General features: G+C 50.7%; 7 protein-coding genes across 7 annotated transcripts; 2 read left to right on the top strand and 5 right to left on the bottom strand.

Moving 5' to 3' along the window:
• Nucleotides 1–51: 51 nt before the first annotated feature.
• Nucleotides 52–1,586, bottom strand: end3 (cytoskeletal adaptor protein SagA). The gene is made up of 3 exons (XM_073756252.1): nt 1,258–1,586; nt 936–1,170; nt 52–886 (listed from the first exon to the last, which is right to left on the bottom strand). Exons 1-3 carry the CDS (start codon nt 1,495–1,497, stop codon nt 150–152), a joined length of 1,212 nt encoding a protein of 403 aa, XP_073621445.1. The 5' UTR covers nt 1,498–1,586; the 3' UTR covers nt 52–149.
• Nucleotides 1,587–1,687: 101 nt separating this feature from the next.
• On the bottom strand, nt 1,688–3,295 carry BDV17DRAFT_11035 (mitochondrial K+-H+ exchange-related family protein). The gene is made up of 3 exons (XM_073753833.1): nt 2,382–3,295; nt 2,261–2,316; nt 1,688–2,207 (listed from the first exon to the last, which is right to left on the bottom strand). The coding sequence occupies exons 1-3, from the start codon at nt 2,822–2,824 to the stop codon at nt 1,852–1,854; spliced, it is 855 nt and encodes a 284-aa protein (XP_073621444.1). The 5' UTR covers nt 2,825–3,295; the 3' UTR covers nt 1,688–1,851.
• BDV17DRAFT_11093 (phospholipase D regulator) lies at nt 3,131–4,885 on the top strand. The gene is made up of 3 exons (XM_073753847.1): nt 3,131–3,747; nt 3,798–4,662; nt 4,709–4,885. Exons 1-3 carry the CDS (start codon nt 3,486–3,488, stop codon nt 4,734–4,736), a joined length of 1,155 nt encoding a protein of 384 aa, XP_073621443.1. The 5' UTR covers nt 3,131–3,485; the 3' UTR covers nt 4,737–4,885.
• Nucleotides 4,886–5,033: 148 nt separating this feature from the next.
• Nucleotides 5,034–5,549, bottom strand: BDV17DRAFT_286297 (cupin domain-containing protein; the record flags this gene model as incomplete). Its single annotated transcript, XM_073760875.1, has 1 exon — nt 5,034–5,549. The coding sequence occupies one exon, from the start codon at nt 5,547–5,549 to the stop codon at nt 5,034–5,036; it is 516 nt and encodes a 171-aa protein (XP_073621442.1).
• Nucleotides 5,550–6,551: 1,002 nt separating this feature from the next.
• culA (cullin culA) lies at nt 6,552–9,147 on the top strand (the record flags this gene model as incomplete). Its single annotated transcript, XM_073760874.1, has 5 exons — nt 6,552–6,601; nt 6,675–6,744; nt 6,800–6,816; nt 6,864–8,892; nt 8,959–9,147. The coding sequence occupies 5 exons, from the start codon at nt 6,552–6,554 to the stop codon at nt 9,145–9,147; spliced, it is 2,355 nt and encodes a 784-aa protein (XP_073621441.1).
• Nucleotides 9,148–9,520: 373 nt separating this feature from the next.
• On the bottom strand, nt 9,521–13,306 carry BDV17DRAFT_11019 (putative Avl9 protein). The gene is made up of 10 exons (XM_073753830.1): nt 13,058–13,306; nt 12,692–12,796; nt 12,387–12,629; nt 12,244–12,271; nt 12,126–12,186; nt 11,992–12,071; nt 11,768–11,939; nt 11,677–11,717; nt 11,491–11,628; nt 9,521–11,442 (listed from the first exon to the last, which is right to left on the bottom strand). Exons 1-10 carry the CDS (start codon nt 13,117–13,119, stop codon nt 9,895–9,897), a joined length of 2,478 nt encoding a protein of 825 aa, XP_073621440.1. The 5' UTR covers nt 13,120–13,306; the 3' UTR covers nt 9,521–9,894.
• Nucleotides 13,307–13,412: 106 nt separating this feature from the next.
• sakA (mitogen-activated protein kinase HOG1) lies at nt 13,413–15,829 on the bottom strand. The gene is made up of 9 exons (XM_073756251.1): nt 15,410–15,829; nt 15,301–15,348; nt 15,070–15,199; nt 14,977–15,020; nt 14,808–14,907; nt 14,388–14,744; nt 14,248–14,326; nt 14,011–14,194; nt 13,413–13,954 (listed from the first exon to the last, which is right to left on the bottom strand). Exons 1-9 carry the CDS (start codon nt 15,463–15,465, stop codon nt 13,858–13,860), a joined length of 1,095 nt encoding a protein of 364 aa, XP_073621439.1. The 5' UTR covers nt 15,466–15,829; the 3' UTR covers nt 13,413–13,857.
• Nucleotides 15,830–15,898: the final 69 nt, after the last annotated feature.

The following is a 15,898-nucleotide window of genomic DNA, read 5'->3' as shown; positions in this document are numbered from 1 at the left end:
ATTATGTGCTATACAACAAATCAACTAAGGCAGAAATAGATCAGTTGAACGCCTGAACGCCTCGCCAAGAAAGTGGCTCTAGATAACATACAAGATCAAACCGCCATTACTAAATACATGAAGTAAATCTTGAGAATGAGAACAGTCGACTATCGAGACGACCGCTCGTCTTCAATCTCACTCCGCAAGTCAGCAAGATAGGCTTGTCGCTGGGCGAGATGGTTCTTGAGTCCTTCCACCTGCTCGCCGACGGTTCGGACATCTGCACTGAGACGCTCGACATCCCCGCCAGCCTTGGACCGCCCCGTGCCCTCTCGCAGCTCACGCAGCTCCCGCTCCTTGTACTCCAGAAGCTGGAGGGCCTCTTTCTTAACCAGAACGTAGTTTGGCCGGCCGTCCCGGTAACCGCTTTTCCGGTCTTCAACGGCCTTGTTTGCGGACTGCAGCTTGGCTTCGATCTCCGCGAGTTCGCGCCGTAGTCGGACCTTTTCCCATTCCTCGTCCTGGATTGTGTCGCTAAAGTCTGTGCCCTTGGGAGTATAAGACGTCTTTCCGGCAACGCCGAGTCGGCTCAGATACGTATCGCCGAACTTGGTCTTGCGGCCCGTCGGTGTCTCTGTATCTCTATTTGCACCCCATCTTTGCGCTGGCCGCGCGCTGTCGAGCTTGTAGTCTATCTTGTTGTTCTCGAACGAGGCGCGCAATGAGGCTGGTATTGTGCGGGGGATGCGGTAGCCCTCGTGGCGGTAGTTGAGGATGTGGAGGAAAGCGAGGGTTGCGTCTTTGTTGATTTCAGGAGACGCGGATGGGTTTACGAGGTTCCATGCTGACCGGATGTCGGTATCGGGGACGTCCAGGGATTCGTAGAGCGGCTCTAATGAATTGACTGCGGAGGTTAGTACTCTGCAGCAGTCAAAAGGAAGCAGTGGACGTACAGGCTATTTCACCGCGCTGGTTCTTGTTGGCGGAGTATATATCTTCGTACTTGGACTTGTCGCCAGGGTTCATGTACCAATCGAACCCGTCTTTCAGGCCAGGCGTCATGTCTTCATCTTCTATGTGCTCAAACTGCTCCTGGCCCCCGCTGAGAGCACGAGTGGCATGGACGAGGTGAGACTTTGATTCAGGAACGAGCCAGTCGGGCAGATGATTGGGGACTTGCGTTAACTCCTAGGGCAATGTCAGTTTCAGGAGACTAGTAATAGGCACACGACGCGCTTGGCAGGCAGTCCAGGGCGCGGAGAAATGATGACATACTCCATTGACCACATCGAAGATTAATCGCATAGCAACGCAGAATTCTTCAAAGTCCAACTCGCCATCTCCATCCAGATCGGCAAGATCCCAGACCTTCTCCAGCTGGTCATCGCGGAGCCGGCTGTTCCTGAGCACGGAGGCGGCTTGGGAGTTGTTTAGACGGGGCTGGCCGCCCGCGAGCGACGAGAAGATCTCCCAGTATCGCTCGACTTCCCACTGCTCAATCTTTTTATTAGACATAATGAAGGACTTCACGAAATTGACTCCCGGTTTCGAGGTAATGGGCCGTTCGGCAGGGAGACAGGCAATGGAAGGAGTGCAGTGCGGAGATGAGCTCCTTTAGACTCGGGCATCCCGCACTCACATGTGGCTCCAACCCAGGGACGGGGCATCCGGATTAAGATAGTTCCGCTTCTTCATATACGCTTACGGAGTGTTGTCACTCAAGAAATTTGCAATAACCGCTCGAGTCGAGTCGAGTTTGATTATCTGATTATGTTTTCTCTTTATTCTACAATGCGGGTTGTTATGGTACAAGAATATCTAGAGAATCCCACAGCTCCATCCATATGCAAAGTTCCTGGCTGTTCGTCACTATTCCTTCTTATCCGTCTTCTTCTCCGATGTCTTTGCGCTGTCGGTCTCTTCTTTAGTCGGGTCCGGCTGGTTGAGTTTCTCTGAAACTTGAATGATTGCACGCTCCGCTTCCAGTGCAAGCCCAGGTGCATCGAGGATGGTCGCGAGCTTTTTCGCATCTTTCATGCGAAGCAATATTCTGTCATCACTCTTCTCTACATTTTCCACCATCTCCTCAGCTGGCTTTTCGCGGTCCGTTTCTTCGATGGTGCGCGAGACTCGCTTCGCGTATAGTTCGACAAGTCCCGGATGTGAGATTGGCTGTAGCAAGTTCTTCTCGACGAGGTACTGCAAGTGCTGAGAGCCATTCAAAGCTTGCCAATTGTGAGCATAGGCGATAGACAAGGAGAGGGAGTAAGTAGCTGACCTCTCCAATGCGACCAACCTCGATATACAAGGTAAAAGAACGGAATATTGGGTATTCTGACGTGGGCAAGAATGTAAGCAGCACGAACCAAGTATGGTTCCACCATCGTGTCGTGACTTACACCGGAATCAGCGCAATTGGCGCTGTGAATGGAGATGCGATAAGACTCCACCACATCCTCCGCCGGTGTAGGTCTTGTCTTTCCTTCGAGAGATTATGCAGCATTGGCAAAAGTTTCTCCTGCTTGATCGCATTGCCCGGAAATAGTACTTCCACCTTCTTTGTTCCGTGCGACTCGTCAATCCGCCGTTGCAGGCTGAGCGAGGGAATGCTTTTGAGCCCCCATTCTTCATACGGTATCCGCTGTTGGACTCGGTTCCCCCATGACACAAGATGCATTTTCCAGCCTTTGTCTGCTTCCTCCCATTTCGCCCAGGTCTGCGCGGCTTTGTCCGTGATTCGGTCTAGTAACGATCGCTTCTCCGAAATATTGTTGCTCAAAGTTCGGGCATAGATAAGGGCTCTCCGAGTAGAGATCGGGACAACGAATAATCGTAAAGTCATGGTGCCTTAACCTGGTTCCTTAAGCCTTAACCTGGTTCCTTAAGCCTTAACCTGGTTCCTTGAGCGCTACGTTCGGACGGGTATTGATCGCTTGGTAGGGGCCGCGGAGAACCAGGAGTTATCGATCGTCAAGGGGGAACAGGCGATGAAAGCAATTCACAAAAAGTACCATGCCTCTCTCTGTTCCTCGGCCCTAGCAAGATGATAAATCAGTGATATAGTAGTAGTGGCAAATATCTTGTGAAGCTGGAGCTTGCAACCTGTATATTCATGGCGGCGTCGGGGGATTAACGTCATGCACACCAGCCACAGTCCAAGATTTGGTTTGTTTGATTGACTTGGAGCTGATCCTGTTCCGATTGCGGCTAGTCAGGCCAACGTTCGGTCTCACCATATCTACCTCGTACCCGGCTTTCAGGGTCTTCTCCCGACAAAGACAGACTTCTCACCTTCGTTTTCTTCGATTTTGCCTCCACTCTTTCCTCCTTTTGTCGCCATCCGGGCTAGGCTTCACGCGTGCGCCACAGCGAGGTGAGCTCAGCTGCCGGATCTCTGGAGCCCCTAGCCCAAAGGGATACGAGGCGATGCAGCCTGTTCCACTGCGGCAACTTCAAACAGCTCAGCCTCACCTCGCCTGGAGCGAGCGTTGACCTCTAGGGCAATGGCCCAGGATGCGCGCGAAATCCGAGTCCAGCCCCCTGACTCCAGCCTCCCCAACGATTTGTCGGAAAAGCCAGTCGCAGAATGGAGCTCACCTATAAACCATCAACCCAGCGGACAAGGCGGCGATAACCACCCCATGGATGGCCTTCGCACCGGATCGACGGCTCAATCTTGTGGACTATCACCTGTTTTAGCGGACGCTGTGACGGAGGATTCTGTGACCAGTCAAGCATGGGGGAGGAAGCTGCGGACATTGCCGGGTAATTGATGCTACACAAACATGGGGCTACAAATACTGACTGCTGGTTAGCCTGGATCCGATCTCTTGAATACCAAGAAGATGATGATATCGAAGCCAATGCTACATCCCGACTGCTGCCTTCTCGGCCGTCAGATGCCTTTGTCGCGCAACATAACCACTCGCCGTACTCCACATCGAAGCAGGGACCAAGCTATCATTCTCGCGGGGGGAGCTTAGAGGAGAACCCGGCGGACCGGGAATCACGCTGGAAGAGTTTTTCAAAGACCATAGCCTACCCGCGGGAACCCGGCCGAGAGGAAAAACTTGTAACGCCCGATTGGCTAGACGAGAACCACGGCGACTACTCACAACCATGGCGAGGGCAGGTTGAACCGGACGAGAACACAGACGATCCACTCAAGAAGAAACGGCGTCGCGAAATATGGTTCAAACGCTTCCACAACACCCTCCTGCAGAGTCCAATCGTACCGCTGATCATACGATTGACGGTGTGGGCTTTTTCATTAACCGCTCTAGCTCTTGGAGCCTCCATTCAGCGTATGACGGACGACGGATTTCCTCGTCCCCAAGGACCCTCGGCCTTGATGGCCATCATTGTCGATGCCGTTGCCTTGGTCTACCTCGTTTATATCACCTGGGATGAATACACATCCAAACCACTGGGGCTCCGCTCCCCTGCTGCCAAAGCACGGCTCGTTCTCTTAGATATTTTCTTTATTGTTTTTGACTCGGCCAATCTAAGCATAGCCTTTGAGTCTTTATCCAGCGCTGAAGGCGCGTGCACTGTTGCAGAAATCAATCAGACGGTCATTCCCAGGAATGACCAAATTTGCCATCGGCAAATAGCCCTAGCGTCTGTTCTGCTAATCGCGCTCATAGCTTGGCTTATCACTTTCTCTATCAGTGTTCTCAGGTACGTCGTCTTCTCCTGTTCAGTGTGCCCTGCTAACCACCGTTAGGCTTGTTGAACGAGTGTCAACAAAGTAACCACTCACGATCCGCTTTCTTTACCTACTTTCTCTTGCAATATCTCAACTCTATGGCTGGTACCATGTGCTGGATATCATTTGACTCCCCATTCATCTTGACATCGCTATCAGCTTTCGACTTTGGTATTGCTTACGAATGACCTTTTTGGGTTTTGGATACTGTTTTACGAATGGAATGGGCGGCTACTAAGTTGGAAGCGTTATCATCAGATACCCTACGAGTTGAATACGGATGATAATATGCCCAAACAAACAATTTGCTTCAAACTCATTCTTTTCTCAATTCCCCTATATCCTACCCATATAGCGGATCTCTCTTGAACCACTCTAACCCTTCAATATTCTGCCGAATCTCATCGCCCTCGTCTTCTCGCCCATAACACATATCCCATGATTTCCCCTTCGGATAAGCCCCAACCATCTTGAACGGCCCCTGAACCTCATGCGTTTCCGCAAGAAGCCTATGCGCTACTCCAGCCGGAACAATGATCAAATCCCCCTTTGCGACATTCGGCTCAAATCGACCGGGATTCTCCTCGCCGCCAAAACAAAGGCGCGCGGAGCCAGAAACGACACCTAAAACTTCGTGGCTCGTAGAGTGGAAGTGCGTTTCGCTGTACATTGTGTACACCCAGGCCGGAGAGACTTCGCCGATCTCTTCCAAGTGTTTTGATAACTGGTCGGGCGTCGCGTCGAAGGCTGCGTGGTATATTAGGAGTGGCTTGGCGTGGATTGAACTATTGGGGTTCTTTCTCCACTGAGGGATTTCGCGGGAGGTGACTCGGATTGAGGAGAGTCCTCTGAGGTTCATTGTGTATGGTCCTGCGAATTGAGATATGTTTCTGTTCAACTGTTTTGTGGGAAAAGAAAAAAAAAGACGCTCTATTATTCGGACTACGTTCTACAAATGACGTCATGCTGTGGTTTCATGCCAATTTTCCTTTTTGGGGCATGTACACAGAGCCTCATCAGGTGAACTTTGGAGTCTGGAATATTCTAATGTTAACAAAGCGCAGGAAATCGCCTGTCAAATATCATTCAGCTACCCATCGCTCGAAGACTGCTATTCTTTTAGCCTATTTCAGGCAACAGGTTGTGTTGATCAATCACAAGAATAGTGTCTGGCGCCTGAAGCCTGGAACCCCGGCGCTTAAGAGCCCCAGAAGACTCGTTTCAAAACATCAAGCAAATCTAACAAAGAAATTTTAAAGCTGCCTGAGACCAGGGTTCCTCTTCGAAAAAAAATAAATAAATAAATAAAAATAAAGGGCTCTTGCCAAAGTGAAAGAAACAAGGTGAAAAGAGATCTCACCATAAGAGTGCCAGAAGTATAGACCACTGACCGCCTGCCGCAAGCGTCCTTCGACCCCCCACAGGCAATCAGTCTCCATTCAGTGTTCACCACTCACTGCTCTCATCATCACCCAACGCCACGCCTTTGTCGCGTCCGCCTCCATCTTAACTACTCGTTAACCCTTTCTCGATGGGAACCTGCTTCTGCTGTGCGCTCTGGTAGCTGGATCATCGCAGATAACCTATTAACCATCGTTTTTTTTTACCTTCTCGTGCGCAACCTCCCTCTCTTGCAACTGCCTGCCTGCCGCCCACCGCTCTGAAGCGTCAGAGAGGCTCAAAAGCCACCTGGACACCGAACACCACTTTCCTGTCCTCCCCTCTGATCAGGTATTCTCTCAGGTAAATTATCTGTTACTGATGCTTGAATCTTTTCCCGCTCGGAGTTCTAGCACTGACCGGACTCTCCAAGCACTTTTAGTTGTGTTCCGACGAGCGGATCCTCTTTCCGCGAAGCATCATGGCCCCTCTAATCCCCCAGGCCCCTCACAAGGATGATCTGGAGGAAACGTGAGTTCTGCACTCCGAACCCGTCGACTCGTGCTAGATTTCATTCTTTGCGGCGGACGACTAACGGTTGTAGATGGCGGTTTCTGGAGACTGGTATCAATAATGTCATGGTAAAATTGGAGGAGGGTGTGGATATGAAGACCGTACGCCCCGTCATTACCGGGTTCACTTTCTGAAAGAATGCTAACTTTCATCTAGTACATGGCCTTATACACGTACGTCTACGGAAGCTACCCCGTCTACAGCAACTAACATTCGATAGCGCCGTTCACAACTTCTGTACCTCACACAAGGCCGTCAGCGGTCAAGCGATACAATCACAGCGCGGTGGTTCGTCGGGCCCCTCAGTTCCCCTCAGCACCACAGCCAGACAGCTGACCGTCATCAAAGCGCACCTGCTAGGAGAAGAGCTTTACCGGAAACTCGGAGAGTACTTGTCAGGACACCTTGAACAGGTATACAAGGAGTCGACGAGCCATGCGGAGGAGGCTCTCCTAGCATTCTACATTCGTGAATGGAATCGCTATACGAACGGCGCCATGTACGTCAACCACCTCTTCAGATACCTCAACCGCCACTGGGTAAAGCGGGAGATCGATGAAGGGAAAAAGAACGTCTACGATGTGTACACCCTGCACCTTGTCAAATGGAAAGACGATTTTTTTCTCAAGGTGCACGAAAAGGTCATGTCCGCGGTCCTCAATCTCGTTGAGAAGCAACGAAATGGTGAAACAATTGAACAGTCGCAGATCAAGAGCATCGTTGATTCCTTTGTTTCTCTCGGACTTGATGAGGCCGATACCACAAAATCGACGCTCGAGATCTACCGTTATTACTTCCAACGACCTTTTCTGGAGGCTACCAAGGTTTATTACGAGGATGAGTCACGCCAGTTTGTGGCAGAGAACAGTGTTGTTGAGTACATGAAGAAGGCTGAGATTCGTATCGCCGAAGAAAATTCTCGTGTTGGCCTGTATTTGCACAGTGACATCACCAAAGAATTGAACAACACCTGCTTGGACGTCCTTGTTACTGCCCATTCGGAACTTCTCCGTGATGAGTTCCAACCCCTACTCGACAACGAACGCCAGGATGACTTGGCTCGGATGTACGGACTGTTGTCAAGAATCAAAGACGGGCTGGACCCTCTTCGCACAAAGTTTGAAGCGCACGTGAGGAAGGCCGGTTTGGCCGCCGTTGAGAAGGTAGCAGCTGAAGGCGACTCTTTCGAGCCCAAGATGTACGTCGATGCATTGCTGTCGGTGCACACCAGGTACCACAGCCTTGTCCAAGAAGCCTTCAGGGGCGAGTCCGAGTTCGTCCGTTCACTCGATAATGCTTGCCGCGAATTCGTCAACCGCAACAAGATTTGCAAGTCCGGCTCTACCAAGACGCCAGAGTTACTAGCCCGGTACACAGATTCGCTGCTTAAAAAGGGGTCAAAAGCAGCAGAAGAGTCGGAGCTGGAGGAGATGTTGGTGCAGATCATGACCGTCTTCAAGTACATTGAAGATAAAGATGTGTTCCAGAAATTCTACTCCAAGATGCTCGCTAAGCGGCTGGTCCATGTGAGCTCAGTATCTGATGACGCCGAGACTAGCATGATCAGCAAACTCAAAGAGGCCTGTGGTTTTGAATACACGAACAAACTGCAGCGGATGTTCCAGGATATCCAAATCTCAAAGGATCTCAACGCCGGCTACAAGGACTGGATGGACAAGTCTCTCCTGGACGACGATGAGCGCAAGAAGCTTGTGGACTCTCACTTCCAGATTCTTGGAACAGGTTTCTGGCCTCTCACTGCCCCATCAACTGATTTCCTCGCACCGCCAGAAATTGTCAAGACTGCCGAGCGATTCCAAAAGTTCTATTTCGACAAGCACAGCGGGCGAAAGCTGTCCTGGCTTTGGCAGTTGTGCAAGGGCGAAGTCAAGGCCAACTACATTAAAAACACCAAGGTCCCATATACTTTCCAAGTATCGACCTATCAAATGGGTATCCTTTTGCTCTTCAATGAGAACGATACATTGACATATGACGACATTCAAAAAGCCACCAGTCTTACCCCCGAGATTCTCGACCCGAATCTCAGCATTTTCCTCAAGGCCAAGGTTCTCACCGTTAGTCCGGAAGGGTCTAAGCCCGGTCCAGGCGTGACATACCATCTGAACTACAACTTTAAGAACAAGAAAATCAAGGTCAACCTCAACATCCAGATAAAATCTGAGCAAAAGGTCGAGACAGACGACACGCATAAGACAATCGAGGAAGACCGCAAGCTCCTGCTTCAGGTATGTCATGTCCTCTCCCTGGCTTTCCTTTTCCCGTTCTATGTTACTAACCCTCTCCTCTTCCAGTCCGCCATCGTCCGCATCATGAAGTCCCGAAAGAAGATGAAGCACGTACAACTCGTGCAAGAAGTGATCCACCAAGTCAAGTCCCGCTTCCCTCCACAAGTACCCGATATCAAGAAGAACATCGAAGCCTTGATGGAGAAGGATTACATCGAGCGTCTGGACGGCGATGAAATCGCTTATATTGCATGATTGTCTTGTCATGCTGTTATTCTCTATTTTTTCATTCTTAGTTCATCTCCAGGCGTTTATTGCGAGTTCATTTTATGGATCCCCATCTATCCCCTCAGCCAGTCAGTCTATCATACATAAAGGACTTCATCTTTCTTCAACCTTCTATCTGGCGTCAGCACAATCTCTAGCTGACTACAACTTGCACAGCTTCTTTGATCTATCTAGACAAAAGAATGAGTTCACGCCGTAATGTTTTAGATCAGAAACGTCGTAGTCCAATTATCTGATGAAGTACGCTGACTTATGCAATGCATGTATCTTCTCGGTCCTCCCTCATACTCTCCTCTAGCCTGAAACTCAAGGTTCCATCCCAGGTATCCATCCAGATAAAGCTCCATCCCAAAACAAATTACCGCCTGATCATATCCAATATCCATTATGCATCTTATGTAGCCCATATCGTCATCCCACCATCCATCAAGTCCGAAGTCCAGAACACGTATGTATCTCGCGAAATCTCAGGAAGTGGGAATTGAACATCAAATACGAAAGAAATGAATAGAATAGAAAGTAGTGTCGAAAGGAAAACCAAAACAGGAGACACAAGGCTAATTAGAGGTGTATGTATGCACAAATTGGGTGTGAGTGTATGTATACTCCGTATGATGGGGGAATAAATGGGGTAAGGTAAATCTATACAAAAGTGGGCTGACATGAAAATGGTATGCCTGCCTATGCCAGGATATTATACTTATCATTCGATTATCACGCCGTCTGATTCGTAGTAGTGGGTGTCTGCACGGATGATTTCTCGGCGTAGGGTTCGGGACTTGACTGCGCCTCGGGTTTCGTCTTCGTCTCAACAGGTTCCGAGCCAATCTCGGGCGCTGAGAGGGTTGGGGTTAGTGAGGAGGGCTTCGTATTCTCGACGGAACCAGGCGCAGCATCAGCGAAGGCCGCGGCGGCTATCTCGGCGTCCTTCTGAGCGAGGGTGTCCGGTACTGGTTCTGCCTTCGAAATAGTACTATCAAGATCGAGCTTCTCACTCTCGGCTTCCTTGGCTGGAGCTTCAGGAATATCTTCACCCAGAGAAACAGGCGCTTCCCGCGAGAGGGGCGATCTCGGATATCCGCTCTCATAGTCATCGGTCTGGCTGATGGGTTTGAGGTCTAGGCTGCTATCGCGCTTGAAGAGGTTGCTGAGGCGCTTTCTTCTACTGCCGCTTCGGGAGAGCGTAGAGATGGAGGAGTCGGTTTCACTGCGGAGGGACTGGAAGGATTGGCGTCTGCCTCGGTCTGTGCTTGTGGTTGTCGTTGTGTTATCGTTGAGCTCGGATATGCTGTTTAGAGTCGGGGTTGAAGGTGATGTTATAGCTGCGCTGCCGGTTGGTGAGGGCGAGGTGCTGGCGGATTTCTCGGCCTTCTTTTCCTGCCATTCCTTTCTCTTCTCGGATGCCCAGGAGCCCCAGGAGCTAAAGTAGGCGCTTGCTTTCTGGCCCGCAGCACTGACGGACGCTTGGGCCTGCGTCATGTCCACGGCTGGGGCTTGGATCTTGCGATTGGGGAACCATGAGGAGCCGGATGTTGAGGCTGAGGTGGAGTTTGACGGGGATGTTGGCATCGTTGCAGATCGGTCCAGGGATGGACGCGGTGACTGGGTTGCCTGGTTTGCTGCTTTTTCTTCGTTCTTTTTGCGCTGTGCTTCGCGCATGGCCTCGATGTCTGCCCAGAAGGTGTTGAATGCGGCGGATACTTTCTTCTGGCCGGTGGAGATGTGTCGGTTGAGGGCTTCGCGGCCTTCGCGGACTTTTTCGTCGAGGTGAAGGTCTGCGACTTGCTGCGAGATGCGCCTTTGGACGTCGTCGATAGTCAGACCGCCAGCTGATGGGTGTCGGGGCTCGGCAATAGAAAATAAGAGTGCATCGGAAGTAAGGCGCTGAAACAAGGTATAGTTGGAGGTGTTCTTCCATTGGATGAGGAATTCCTGGTTAAACTCCAACGCTGGGTCACCCTCAATGTTGTAAGAGTCGGGTTGCGCTCGGCCACGGCGGCTCAGGTCGTCCGTGAGACTAGAGTTGAGTTCTTCGTGGTACTTCATGCATGAGAGTAGGGCGAGGAGGTACTCTTCGAACTGGAGCCTGATGAACTCTTCAGAGCCCACGTACCCGTGGGTCTTTGGTTGTTGGGGGTGTGTTTCGTCCCACGTCTCATTTACTATCTGCGTGATGGCGTCAATCCATCGTCGGTCCGCCACGGAGAGCGCCAGTGCGTTTCGTAAAGAAGGTGATGAAATATTAATCGTATCTTCGTCGAGCTATAGCCACGTTAGAGCTTGCTTGGTTCATGATAGGGTTGGCCATACGTTGATTAAAAGATCGCTATAACGGTCTTTCTGCTGCAAAAGCAGGGAATTCGTAGATCCAACAACATATGATTTCGTTCCATCGTCCGCCAGCAGATCCAGCTGCTGCAGAGGTGTGTACGGTCCAAACATGCTTCCCTAGAGGAGTTTAGTAAGCTTAAACCCGCAGCTTAGCATTGAGCATACCTTTCCAAAAATCTGCAATGGGAGTCCCATGTATGCCAGCACTGCCAGGGTCAGCGCTCGCTCTAGGGAAGGTTAGGGGCCCAGATCATACGGGAGCTCCTGTCACTTGTCCTGAGGGAGGTTGGTTTCTCAACTGTTTGCGCATAAGTGTCAAAGGACGGGTCGGCGCAATCTAGAAGGTGATTCATGAGACCCGGAATGAGCGAAATGAGCGAGAACTGAATCATGCAAAGTCGCTCGCATCTTGAGCCGAAGAAAAGCATCTACTCTCTGTAAGTAAACAGCGGTAAGCGATGACAGAGGCTGGGGAACTACCTTTGGCTGCAAAAGCAAGGCTTTGAATAGAACGAGCGTCTGGTACTTGAACTCATGAATCATCTCCCGTAGTGAGAGGCCTGGTGCTTGTCAGCATATTAGTTCCGCGCTTGACTTCTGGCAGCTTATCCCACCGAGCGTCTGGTCCTTGAATTCATCCTTCTTCACGCTGATAACCAGGCCTTCGCGGAATTTCTGACCAAATCATTAGCACGAGCACTTAAGAGTCATTCAGGTCCCCGGAATCCCAACCTTCAGGATATCACGGTCCGAAAAGTCCCTGTTTCCAATCTCTTAACATCAGCCCAGGTCTCTCAACACCTCTCATTGAAATATTTTTGACCCCCGCACCCTAGTCGTATGCAAGGTAACCGGTTTCGTAACCAAAAACATACCGCTGAGCAAACCAAGCCGACGTAACAACCGACAGCTTCTCCCTCAGCTGCCCTAGACTCTTCGGATTATCCGTCACGACCACAACCGCCTTCTGCACCGTCGACCGCGTCACATCGGGCGACTTATAAATGAGCGACTTGGAGTCAATCTGTCTCGAGCACGCGATTCCAAATAGTGATGTCGGGGGGTCGGTGTCCGTGCCCTTGCGGCGGAGTGTGAAGTATGAGAACTCCTCGGTTGACCTGTGGCGGAAAGAGTGCTATTAGCAACCGAGTACTTGCGGAGCTCGGAAGTGTAGTCATACATATGCGCTCCATCCGAAAGCGCCATGAATGGCAATAGAGACCAGTCATTTTCGGCCGCCGGGTCGGTTCCTTCTGGTCCAAAGCATAGTTCGATTTCGGGGCCTCTGTATGCAGTGATCTGTTAGAGACATTCGAAATCACAATACGTTTCTAACTTTCTTCCATATCCTCAAGCCAACGGGTGAGCCGAGCGTTTGGCGGAGTTCCGTCGCATCGCATCGCACCGCACCGAACCCGCCGGCGAACAGAGCGCGCCGCAATGCCGCATTGCGGAGGTATATAGGCAAACAACAGCAGCTTGCTCGCGTCCCCGCTCATCGCCATATTCTATCCCCGCGTAATCAAAGACGCAGCACCCAACTCACCTGGCATGGTGGAAATCAATGACCATAACAATAGGGTCATGGTGGACCCGATCGTGCGACATGGTGTCAAGCAAAAAACAAGGCCGGGTCCGGTGGTGACAGCGGGAGGGGAGACTCCCGAGAAGCGAAGGACAGAAAATCAGCGGACTCCCGAATACGACAGACAGACGATAAGAGTAAACAAATGCAGAACAAGAACTCGAGGAGAAATAAAATGGAGGAAGAGCGAGTGGTTGCAGGAGAGACTCCTTTTGGTGGGCGGTGACGGAGATGAAAGGGCGACTGACGTCGATGGGGCCTGGGGAATTTCTTCAGGACCCCGCTTGATCAGCCCCTGAGTCTGAGTAACAGCTCACGACTCCTGAAGGATGGGGCTGCAGATTTCTTCGTTGCGAAAGTCGCTTCAGCTTCTCATGGAAATTACATAAGGTTGCCCAATGGAGCATGTGGATGTAGTCTGAAGTATAAAGTACAGTTCGATTATATATCGTGATGTATTTCGTTGCAAAGCACCTACATAAGATCTTTCATGTTACAGGGTACCCTCCCATCTTTCGAACCTGGAGTTAATGGTCTTGTAAAAACAGACCATTCAAAAGACAAATGTATCCAGATAGAGGCATAAACATAAATATCGCAGGTCACATAAAAAGTATTCGTTCGTAATTAAAACATATCACAACTCTCACGCCCAGTCTACATGCCAGAAACAACAAAAAAAAAAAACAAAGGAAATAAGCCCACGGCATCGTGCTCGTACTGCTGCCTGCGCTGCATCCACGCGATTGACTAGAGCTTTATTAAAACCCTGGCTGAGCGAGCCCGACCCCTTCGACCACGGTCGAGTTGCCGTCGGCGGGTTGGTCGATATTGTGGAAGTCTAAGATTTCCGAGTACCTGAGCGCAGAGTCAGTTACAGGAACATCGAACAGAATAAAGGATCAGGAGCTCACATCATAATCTTCCAGTTATCGACAGGCAAATCGGCATCGTTGAACGACCAGTCGAATTTCTCCTCTGCTTCCGGCTCATCGGTAGGATCGTGGTACGGAGCCAGGTACTCATGCGAAAGCGCTTCGCCGGCACTGATTCGCTTCTTCGGGTCAAATACGAGCATGCGCTCAAGGAGATCGATAGCTATTTCGGGTTAGAAAATAGATTTGAAGGGCCGTTGGATCGCAGCAACATACAGTCCGGGTCGGCGTTTCTGAATTTGGTCGCCAGCGGCTGACGCTCACGCTTTGGTAGGGATTTGACGAATCGCAGAGTCTATTGTAAACAAACAGTCAGCGGATGTTCCCAACGCTCGACTGATTCGGTGTCGACTCACATTTTCACTGCAAATAGTCTGAATCACATCGTCCGGGGGAGTACCCAGAAGCTCCGTGATGATGGAGAACTGGTTGACATGATCTTTACCGGGGAACAAAGGCTTTCCCTCCAACATCTCAGCAAAGATACATGCTACACTCCAAATGTCCACTTCGACGTCGTATTTTTGCCATGTGAGCATAATCTCCGGGGCACGGTAGTACCGGGTAGACACATAGCCCGTCATCTGGGGGTCTTGAATGCGCGCAAGTCCAAAATCGCATATTTTCAGATCACAGTTCTCGTTGATGAGGATATTGCTGGGCTTCAGGTCACGATGAACAACACCTGCTGAGTGGACATATTTCAGTCCTCGCTGTACCTAGTTAGCTTCAATCGTCCTTGCCAAGCCATTATAGGCGCCAGGGTCGAGACGCACCAGAATCTGATATAAGAAATACTGGATGAACTGCTTCTCCAGTGGCCTGGAAGTAAGAAGTCTGTGTAAATCGGTACCGAGGAGCTCTGTGACGAAATAACTGCATGCATTGTCAGAATCCGCTGCGGATTTTCGATTAGCGCGTGAATCGCGCGGGGTTTTGGCGTACATGTCCTCAAGAGGGGAAATGAAGATATCGCTCAAGCTAATAATCTGCAGGCTATCAGTATAATGCAAGAGGGGATTGCGGTCGGTTACTGACGTTTTCGTGCCGCAAGTGCTTCAGCAGCTTCAGTTCGCGATACGTCCGCTTGGAGAGAACTGGGGTGCTGAAAGGCTTCATGATCTTCTTAACGGCGACCGGCTGCGCGGTCAATTGATCTCTCGCGGAGCTGTAATCAACAGAGGTAGGTCTCAGTATAAATTTCGTTTCAACCGGTGATGAAAAGGCTATGCTGGGCGATGCGCCGTCGGAGAGGGGTTAGAGCCGTACCAGACCAGTCCAAAAGCACCCATTCCTACGGGTTGCAAATCTGTGTATCTGCAGAATCGCCATGTTAATATCATTATCACGACTTTCCGCGCGTTCCAGTAATCCATACCTGCTGGTGATCTCGAAGGTCGTGCCGAAAATCTGGGCACGTACGAATTCGGCCATTTTGAGAGCGGGACACCAGGCGCGGTTGCAAGAGGACTATGAGTTGTCTATGAGCTCTGAAAGTTGACGGTCCTGCTCGTGAAAAGAAGGAGGGATAGGAAAGCGAAAAATGGGCGTAGAGGGAGATGAAGAATCAAGATAGGCGAGGCAGTAAAGACGGTAGAAATGACGGAGGGGAGCCAGAGCGGTGGTGGCGCGTCCAATGGTGTGTGGGGAACTTTTGGAAGAGGACTTTCTCTTCTACCTAAGGAGTTTAGACTGCTGCTATCAAGTTTCCGATCCTTGAAGGAAGCCAGAAAAGCGATGACGTGCGCGACCAAGATAGAACAGGCGATTAGGAAAGGGACAGACAACGCGAGTTGGCGTTGGCCAACACCAACACCGCACACTAACAGCCTGACACCAACACTGGTTCGGCGCTGCCCTCTCCTCC

Source organism: Aspergillus undulatus, assembly GCF_047715775.1.
Source record: "Aspergillus undulatus strain CBS 261.88 unplaced genomic scaffold BDV17scaffold_1, whole genome shotgun sequence".
Classification (NCBI taxonomy): domain Eukaryota; kingdom Fungi; phylum Ascomycota; class Eurotiomycetes; order Eurotiales; family Aspergillaceae; genus Aspergillus; species Aspergillus undulatus.
This window is presented reverse-complemented; position numbering and strand designations above follow the sequence as displayed.